Consider the following 10,392-nt stretch of genomic DNA (forward strand, 5'->3'; position numbering starts at 1 on the left):
AGATATACGCATTTATAAGATTCGACTATATATAGTCGAACAGACAAAAAGAGTTTAGTAATGTCTAAATTTCTCTCTGACCTCTCAAAAGGCAATGGCAAATATCTTCTAAATAGACCGTTCAAAACCGACATTAAAAACTGTAGATCCCCTTTATCTGCGGATATATGCAGAAGAGATCAGCACGTTTCTGACAAAAGACTAACAAGTAAGAAATTTCTTTGATGCTATATTTTTATATGCGGTAATGCAATCGTGTATTACGTACCTTTTGCCTTTTTTTATCTCTTTAATGGTACTATGTATTCCTTTCACGATTTTTTTAATTACTCCGTGTAAAATAAAATTATTGAAATACTTTATTTAAAATAATATATTTAGATTGTAATAAAATATAAAAATAAAATTTGTATACATTACATGTATTTTATAATATTAAAGTATAAAACGTTTAAAGATTGAATGCTAATATTAAAACTCTAATTTCTTTTTCTTATTTCTTCCAACATATAAAAGCACTTTCAAATATAAAAAGTAGTATATGTATACATATTATATATAGACATATTCTTAACAATTATTGTAAATGAATAAATATTAAATGTTAGAATTATTAACAACAATTATCTTATTACCGTTCATTAATTATACGAAATAAATAGAGAAAAACGATTTGTTTTACTTTTATTTTTCAATTTTTATTATTCTTGCACTCGCACCAATAAATTATAAACAGAGTATGATGTTTTAAGCAACTGAAATGTTAAAAAGTAATTAAAAATATAATAAACATTTTAATATTTATAAATGATGAATAATAATTTATATAAGCGAATTCATAAATTACTTACAAACATATGATTTATAATACATTTTTAATTTATTTAATAGTTTTATTATTAAAATAGAATTAGAATTAAAAACACAGGAAGTTTATTAAATGATTATCCAAGTTGATTTAAATTAAAATAAATTTGTTTATACTAACCGCGACAAAAGAATCCAAATTTATAGTTAGAATATATACAGTAGAAATTTCAATGGGTATCATTGCACGCTTCATAATTATCAAGAGACTCTTTTTAGTGCTATTGTCTAAAATTGGCCACTCCATTTGAAAAATACTGTTTGTTAGTTGAAGACTCTGTAAAATAATATGTAAAATGTTTTATACGTTTTATTCATGTCTCTAACTCTATTTTTACTAAATATACCTTAGATTTGACTTTATTTCCAAACCAGCAATAAATAAATATTTGCGTCAGCATGCAACTTGTATACATAATTAAGGGAACATGACTTGGACTCAAAGCTGACTTGGTCAATTGATATAAATTGCAGCAGATTACCATCGTACTCGCCATAAACTGAAATCCGACTATCTTTGTAAATCTTATATTCACTAACTGTGCATATCTGCAATAGAATTTTCGGTATAGGACATTATGATACTTGTAAACATTATTAATGAAATTAATAATGTTTATGCCATCATAACATAAATGAATATTATTATTATTATTATTATTGTGAATATTTATGTTTTGTAATATTACGAATTATAAAAAATTATGTCTGTTCCAAAAGTAATGAGAGACTATTTTTGGGGACCTAATCAGAATTGTCAGAGAGTGGATCTATTGGACAGGGCCTGTGATGCGGGATGTTAGGTATACAATTTGACCTTTCTCCTAATTGCTACCGAGCCTTTCTAACAGTCGATATCAGCAAAGTGCGTTGTAATTTTTGTGTCTTGTCACGGGCAAAAATTCAGCACAAACTGTGTTATATTTTGAGCACCATTACGCGATCAAATTCTGAAGCCATAAGCTGCACTCAACATCTCCAACGTTTCGGAACCAGATTTTCTCAGTTTCACGCAGAATTTGATCGCTGCTCGAAACTGCTGAATTTTCGATCATGACAAGACACAAAAATTACAACGCACTTTACTGACGGTATCAATTGCTAGAAAGGCTTGGTGACAACTGGAAAGGATTATACCTGATATCCCGCATCAAGGCCCCGTCCAATGGACCTTCCGACAATTCTGATTGGCGCCAAAAATAGTTTCATTACTTTTGGGGCAGACCATATATGTAAATCAAATTAACAAATTAACGTAATAATAAGGCGATAGCAAAAATATCTATAATAGTGGCGATAGTGGTAAAAATCACTAATAATAATTAATATGTATAATTTTTAGTGATTGTATAAAGTGTCTAATTAATTTAGCTTAATACAAATCTTTGTTAGATTTTTTCCTTTGCAATTGTGAAAAAGGAAATACGGATTAAATAAGTAAGAGAAATGTGATTTCTGTTATAGTTAAATAATATTCAAAATAGCAATGCTCAATATATAATTTTCGGACGTTAATTTATGTTACTAACTCTAAAATTCGGTTATGATGGCGTACGCAGTAGCCCAGAGAAAATTGATTGCTTAAGATATTACTCAAACGATATTCCAAGATCTCGATTTGGCAACATATGTGCATTAAGAGTCCACATAGGAGGGCATCGCAAGCGACATTCACACTAGCAGTGTGAAAGGTACTTATCATTTGCTGAGCATACGTTAAACAATAAGTCATGTAAGATGAGTAATTATATGGTACCCATTCTCTATATGTTAATCTTTTGTGTCTGAAATCAGTGAATAACGACAACAAGGCGATGAACGAAACAGTTGTTCCGATCAAACTCGAATAACGTAACGTGTTGTTCCTGTTAAAAGATTATTAAAGAGATTATTATATCCATGTTTTAAGCTTTCAGATGAAGCATGTAAAATAATTAGTACTCATTCTTTATAATATATAATACACTATTTAATATACATATAATTAAATTATATTTTTTTTTAATTAATTTATGATTAAATTATTTACAAATTTGCTTTGTAATTTTTGAAATATACTAAATTTCAGATATTAAAATTAAATTTTCTTATCAAGTTATAATCTTAAATATGTTTTCTAATTGATTGAAAATAAATTGTACAATATTAAAAGAAAATATCTATAACAGAGAATAATGTTACGTAAAAGATTGACAATTATTTAATTAGAAGATATACCGAATTATTTAATTAGAAGATTACCGAATTATTTTATCGTATTGCCGTCGAATTTTCATCTCATCCGAATTTAATGGTTTGAATGGCTCTTCAGTAAGACAATTGATTAACGCTGCAATCTTCTCATAATTTATCCACACGATAAACAACTTATAGCATGAAGCAGACGAAGTTAACATCATATTTAAATTATCAGTGAAATCATCAGGATTATCAACGTTTAGAACAATGTCCATAAATTGCCACATTGAGAAAAAATATAACATGCTAATTACATATAACCTGTAAATATTATAGACTGTCCGTTTAAACAGAGATGTCCACGAAAGTGGTCGAAAGCATCCAGTGACGATGAAGATTGTACGTGTCAATTTTAAAATTTGCATTTTTAGCTTTCTTCGTTTAATTAAGAAATAGAGAAAATGTGTATAACTGTATCTGATTATATCTGATTTTAATACATGTATTGCCAATTTTAATGTCGATTGATAGAAATCTTTGAACGATATTCACAGTACGTCTCTAACTTTAACTTGACGAAATTTCAATCACACGATAAGAGGAATCATTATTTCAAGAATAACATTATTTCAAGAAGGTACACCGACAAATGTCTATAGACATGTGACGGGCGCGATTTTACTCGTGACGTTATTGACGATATTTCTCGTCGGTGATATTTCTCCTTTTCCTGCAGTGCATATTTAATGTCCGTATCTTTATAATACGAAATTGGCGATAAAATAATACTTATGCAAGATAGCTAGTAGAATTATTTCAATCTACAACTTTTATTACATGAGAGACGTACTATTTTCATTTTTACATGTAGACAGAAAGCAAAACGGTAACAATCAAGAGGGGAGAAATAAACTCTTCAAAGTCTACATCAATAAAATATAAGTTGCGAATAATCGTCTTGTATGTCACTTGCATGTCGATATTTGCAAGATATTTCATTTATTATCTTCATCTAGAAGACGATACATCAGAAGTATTGATTGCTACAATATACAATGCAATCAGGCAGAAAGCAGTTTAAAGCTATGCTTTGCAAGGCTATAGTCAAACGTTTAGAAGAAAGAATCGGACAACGTTCAAGTTTTGGTAATATTACATTTAATACGTATGCACAATTTTTTTAACGGTACTTTAACGGTAAAACTTTTTATATCACTTTTGATAAAAAAATGTTATATAGCAAAGACTTTAAAAGAAAGTCATATTGTATTATAAAATCAATTATAAAATACACAAGTATAAAATCTGTTTATGTTATATTGGAATAGAAAAAAATCTGTGATAGTCGGATATTAACATCGAATACTTCGTATTTTGTATATATCCTTTGATACATAAAAATATACTTACACTTTAAAACAGAGAAGTAGAGAACGGTAATCAATGTATATATTTTCGTGTATTTTTTACAATTATTATTAACAAATAAATATTTAACATTAATCTTATTACTGACTAATAATTAATAATTATCTTTTCAATTTTTCTATAATTGTATGCTAAATCAAGTTTGCGCTTTTTTCATACTTCTCTATTTTTACTATTCATGCACTTGTACCAATACATTATAAACAGAGTATGATGTTTTAAGCAACTGAAATAATTATTTAAATTAAATATAATTGAATAAACAGCAAATTCTATTTGATAACTTGACTACTTTTATTACCTTAAGATTAATATTTTATTAAGATAAATACTTTTACTAACCGTTACGAAAGAATCCAAATTTATGGTCAAAATGTATATAGTAGAAATTTCAACAGGTATTATTGCACGCTTCATAATTATTAAGATGCCTTTTTTAGTACTATTTTCTACAAATGGCCATTCCATTTGAAAAATACTATCCGTTAGTTGCAGACTCTACGGAAGAATGTATATATAACATATTATTTATGATCTCTTCAACAACTTGTTTTATCATAGAGATACCTTTAATTTGACTTTGTTTCCAAACCAGCAATAAATAAATATTTGCGTTAGCATGCAAGTTGTGTACATAATTAGTGAAAAATGATCTGCGTTCAAAGTTGACTTTGTCAGTTGATACAAATTGGAACATGTTACCATTGTACTTGCCATAAACTGGAATCCGATTATTTGCGTGAAACTTTTATTCACCATCCGCGCAAATCTGCAATCAAGCATTTTTACATACTTTTAGAACATTGCAATATTTAAACTCCGAATGAAATTAATGAAATTTTGATTCGCCAGAACTGAATTTTTTAATTATTTGTCGCAACGCAGAAAATTATAAAAAATTATAAAATCATATATGTATGTTAAATGAATTAACTGATTGAGAAATTAATAAAACATTAGCGAAATATCTATAATAATAATAAGTACAATGATAACAGTACATAATAATAATAATTTGTTTATCACAGTAAGCTGAATATTTAAGAAATTTCTAATTCATCTAATTATTTCCGCGTGACATTAAATTTAAAAATTTTTTGTAATAAATACAGGAACAAAAAACGTAGAAAGAAGTATTATTTTCATTACAATTATTGTAAAATAATTCACACATAAAAGCAATGCTGAATAAAATAAATAATAATTTACCACCGAATTAATAAAATACTAACTCGAAAATACGATTGTGATGGCGTATGCAGTAGCTCAGATTAAATTGATTGCACAAGAGTTTTTTAAGGCGATATTCCAAAATTTCGATCTGGCAACATATGTGCATTAAGAATCCACATACGAGAGTATCGCAAGCAACATTTACAACAGCACAGTGTAACGTGCTTAATATTTGCTGAGCGTACGTAAAACAAAATTTTATATAAGATGAACAATCGTATGGTACCCATCCTCTATATGTTAACTTTCTATGCCTAAAGTCAATGAGCAACGACATCAAACTCATGAACGTCCATGATATTGCAATTAAGATTGTGTAGCGCAATGTATTGTTCCTAGAAAGCGACTGAAGAAGTTGTTACCTGTATTATTTCTAATATACATACATTTTGAGAGAGAGATCACATATAAAGTGTCGAAAAATAATTCCATTTTTTTTTATTATGGATTATTAATTATTTTTTGATAGTAATATTGTTAAATTAGATTTTACTATTGTTAAAATTGACTTTAATATATAATTTTACTTTAATATACAATTATTGAGAAAAATAATTTGTTATTAAAATATTTATAAATATATATATCCATTTGCAACATTTTTAATATCTTAAATTTTAATGTAAGAAAATTAATTATTTATTGATCTAATTATGGATTTACATAAATTTTTAAAGGTAATACATGTTTAATGCTAAATGAAAAAAATTTAGAACAGACTTATGTTTGATAAAAGATTGAAAATTATTCTTATTAGTATGAATATATTTACCGTATCGTTTTATCATATTGTCGTCGAATTTCCATTTCACCCGAATCCAACGGTTTAAATGGTTCTTCAGTAAGACAATTAATTAATGTGGCAATATTTTTGTAACTCAACCAGGCGATAAAAATTTTATAACACGAAGCCGACATGTTCAACATCATATTCAAATTATTAGTGAAGTCATTAGCATTATCGACGTTCATCACAACGTCCATTATTTGCGACAGTGTGAAGGTATATAACATGCTAATTACATACAATCTGTACATATCATAAATTATCCGTTTAAACAAAGAAGTCCACGATTGCGGTCGGAAGCATCCAGCGATCATAAAAATTGTAAATGTCAATTTCAGAATGCACATTATAAAATCTTATTTCATTAGAAGAAAGATACATATATCTGTATCTGTGGTTATCCAACGTACTTTACTAACTTTTACTGATTAAATAATTATAAAAATTTTTCTTAGCAATTTCAATTGTCTTCGAAATAAATTTAGTTTAACAGAATAACTATTGCGTAAAAAGAGTAAGATAAGATAATATAATTTTAAGAAGGTGTACTAAGAAATGTTTATAGACTTATGACAGTCTATAAACTCTGAAACGTTCGGCCTGATATTTTCTCTTTTTTTCTATACATTTAATGTTGGTATTTTTGTAATATTTATAATAGAGTCTGTCGAAAGTAATACCAAATTTGCAATAATGATCTCTAATGTAATATTTACGCAAGGTAGTTGACAAGATTACGTCTATTTGCAATTTTTATTGCAGAAGATATACTATTTTCATTTCTACATCTCGAGGGAGAGAGGGCAAAGTTGTAATATAGTACAAAGGGAGAATTAATTCTTCAAACGTTCATCAATACAATATGAGATACGATTACGTAATTTTTATAATATCACATATGTTATATACCGATATGCAAAGTACAAATTTTCTTTATTATCATTCGTCAGCTAGAATCTGATGTACCATCCAGTATTGATTTCTACTTACGCAACGTAATCAAGCGAAGAAGTAACATTCAAGGCACGTAAGACTATAGTTAGAGAGGAAAAGTTAATGGGCACGTTCAGCAGACAAAGCAGATCAGTGAGCGCTTATAATGATTCGCTAGATCTGAGTGAATAAACCAATCGTAACAAAGAATCACTAAGCGCTCATTGATCCGGACTGTATGCTGAACGTACCCAATGATCTTAATAATATCTAAATTTCTATGACGTTACATTTTTCATATTTGCAATGAGATAATTAAGTGATAACGTGTGCAGGATTTTTTCCATTTTGAACAGAAGTAAGTATATAAATTTTTTTACGATTCTCCCAGTATCGTCCTGTGAATAAAAAATATTAAGACAATGTTATTTAAAAATAAATGTTAGATGATCTATTACATACTTTTTATATATTCTGATATAAAATAAAAAAAGAAGTTATAGGAAAAACAGTCGTTATCAACTGCTAGAATATTATTTTCAATCTTACTTTAGTGCAACAATTTTTATATCTTTTTAGTATAGTTGTTAATAGTATTTAATATATCAATAATCAATATGCATTTAGTGGATTTATACATCATGGGTCTTTACAAACTACGCATTAATGATTACAATCTTTTACTTGCCTTCGTACTACTATTCCTGCATATGCGTTAGCAAATTGAAAGCAGAATATGACATTTTAAGCAACTGCAATAATTATAAATATATTCATATATATTATTTTAAAATATTTAAGGTGATTAATTCATAATTTAAATTTATATGAATTGTTGTGTTATATTCCGTAATTATTAATTATGATGGATGTACTAAATAGTGCAAAATATATATTTTTTACAAAATTTTTTACAAAAATTCAAGAAGTAAAAGATAAAAATTGTATTAGCTAAAGAAATTATATTGTATAATACGTTATAAAATTTAATTTCTGTACTATATTACTCACCGCTATAAAAGAGTCTAAGTTCATATTAATAACATATGCACTGCTAAATTCAATAGGTCTCATCGCGCGATTCATAATCATTAAAAGACTCTTTTTAGTTTTATTGTCCAGCGCTATCCATTCTATTTCAAAAATACTATCGACTAATTGAATGCTCTATAAATTTATTAATATAAATTTATTAATATAAATTTATTAATATAAATTTTAATATATTAAATATTTTACTTTTAGACTTTTTAGAAAACATATAATAATTTTCATATACATATATGCACATTCGTAATAATATCAAATAATATAAATATGCACACCATCAGTTTGAGTTTATTTCCAAACCAGCAATAGATGAAAATTTGTACAAGTACGCAAAACGTATATGCAGATAACATAATAAAATTTACGTTAAATCTACTTCTAGTTAATTGGAACAAATTCGAGCACACTACAAATGTACTCGTTATGAATTGAAACCCGATTATCTTCGTGAATCTCTCGTTAGCCGCGTTTGCAAATCTGTAAAAAACGTTTTCATACGTCTTAAGCATTAAAATTATTGCCTTGAAAAAATTAGAAGACAGCAAAATTGTTGTAAAAAGATTAACTAAATATAAAGTTTAACAAAAATATTCTAACATTAAATCTAACAAGATTAATTCGATTATCAAATTTACGACTAACTTGATTATGTGGCGATGTTGGAGTACACAGGCACGCAGAGTATTTTGGCCATTTATGACACCTTTCAAACGATATTGTAAGATCGTAATTTGGCAACACAAATGCAATAACAAACCGACAATGAGACTATCACAAGAAACATTGACTAGAGATGCGGTTATCACGCCTACATGTTGATGAGTATGTGTGAGACAAAATAACATGAACGACGAGTAATTGTACGGTACCCATCCCGGTAATGTTAACTGCCTCTTTTTGAAATTCGTCATTAATGATACCAAATAGTGAATTGCGCAAGTTACCAGAACCATGATAGTGTAACACATTGCGATGTTCCTAGAAATAACACAAAAAGTAATTTCACTTTTATCTGGTAAAACAGAAAATTAAACAAAATATTTTTTACATTAACAAATATCCCCTAGACTTTACATATAAAAATAAAAAATTTATCAAAAATATGTAAATAATACATAAAAGAATTTAAATGGACACACCCATAACATTTATAGAGTTTTGTTAACATTAATAAGAATGCAATCTATGGAAAAAGTCTTTTAAAAAATGTTACAATGATTTCTAAATTTTTCATTTATAAAATTAAAATTGTATCTGCAAAACTTTATTATTCACATAATTTCATTATGCACATAATTTTCACAAAACAAATATAAATCAAGATATAATTTCATACTTACTGTATTATTTTCTCGAATTTTCGTCGAATTTCGACTTCGACAGATACTAATGGTTTAAACGTTCCTTCCGTAAGATTTTGAATTAACTTCGCAAAACTTTCATGATTTACCCACATATTGAGTATTTTATAGCATGCAGCAAACAAGGTCAACATCAAGTACATGATGTTAGTAAAATCGTCCGGATTGTCGACGTTCAGGACAGCGTCCATAAACTGCGTAAATGTGAAACTGTACAGTAAGCTAATTATTAATAATGTATAGGCGTTATATAATGTGTGGTTGATCAGTGGCGTCCACGAGAACGGTCGCCAGCATCCAGCGATTGTGAGAATCGTGAGTGTGAATTTCAGCATGTTCATTTCCTTTAAACGAAATACTCTTTAATTTCCTCAACGTAACAAGCTCCACATTTTTGTCGAAAGAAATTTTTACAATTGCTTTAGTTTAATATGTACAATAATATGATCAACAATGTGATTTGTGTTGTAACGTTTTGAAGTTGCTCTTCGTGTGTTTCTTTGATATATACGTTGCGTGGTAGTATTGCCGTTATATGCAGTCACGAGTCAGATG

The 10,392-nt window shown here is 27.7% G+C and overlaps 2 protein-coding genes across 2 annotated transcripts; both read right to left on the reverse strand.

The window, feature by feature from the left end:
• Nucleotides 1–701: 701 nt before the first annotated feature.
• LOC105460504 (odorant receptor 94b-like) lies at nt 702–6,720 on the reverse strand. The gene is made up of 9 exons (XM_011706956.1): nt 6,479–6,720; nt 5,041–5,242; nt 4,816–4,971; nt 4,647–4,699; nt 3,109–3,351; nt 2,397–2,732; nt 1,215–1,416; nt 989–1,144; nt 702–755 (listed from the first exon to the last, which is right to left on the reverse strand). Exons 1-9 carry the CDS (start codon nt 6,718–6,720, stop codon nt 702–704), a joined length of 1,644 nt encoding a protein of 547 aa, XP_011705258.1.
• Nucleotides 6,721–8,124: 1,404 nt separating this feature from the next.
• On the reverse strand, nt 8,125–10,178 carry LOC105460505 (odorant receptor Or1-like). The gene is made up of 5 exons (XM_011706957.1): nt 9,817–10,178; nt 9,119–9,454; nt 8,752–8,953; nt 8,438–8,593; nt 8,125–8,178 (listed from the first exon to the last, which is right to left on the reverse strand). Exons 1-5 carry the CDS (start codon nt 10,176–10,178, stop codon nt 8,125–8,127), a joined length of 1,110 nt encoding a protein of 369 aa, XP_011705259.1.
• Nucleotides 10,179–10,392: the final 214 nt, after the last annotated feature.

This window comes from Wasmannia auropunctata, unplaced genomic scaffold, assembly GCF_000956235.1.
Source record: "Wasmannia auropunctata unplaced genomic scaffold, wasmannia.A_1.0 LD320675.1, whole genome shotgun sequence".
Taxonomy (NCBI): Eukaryota; Metazoa; Arthropoda; class Insecta; order Hymenoptera; family Formicidae; genus Wasmannia; species Wasmannia auropunctata.

Coding starts and splice junctions, on each gene's coding strand:
- LOC105460504 (XM_011706956.1), bottom strand. CDS start 6,720: ATGTTATATACCTTCACACTGTCGCAAATAATGGACGTTGTGATGAAC. Junction 4,972..5,040: donor GAAACAAAGTCAAATTAAAG/GTATCTCTATGA, acceptor ATTCTTCCGTAG/AGTCTGCAACTAACGGATAG. Junction 2,733..3,108: donor CAATACGATAAAATAATTCG/GTAATCTTCTAA, acceptor ATCTTTTAACAG/GAACAACACGTTACGTTATT.
- LOC105460505 (XM_011706957.1), bottom strand. CDS start 10,178: ATGAACATGCTGAAATTCACACTCACGATTCTCACAATCGCTGGATGC. Junction 8,954..9,118: donor CAACATCGCCACATAATCAA/GTTAGTCGTAAA, acceptor CGTTTTTTACAG/ATTTGCAAACGCGGCTAACG. Junction 8,594..8,751: donor GAAATAAACTCAAACTGATG/GTGTGCATATTT, acceptor ATAAATTTATAG/AGCATTCAATTAGTCGATAG.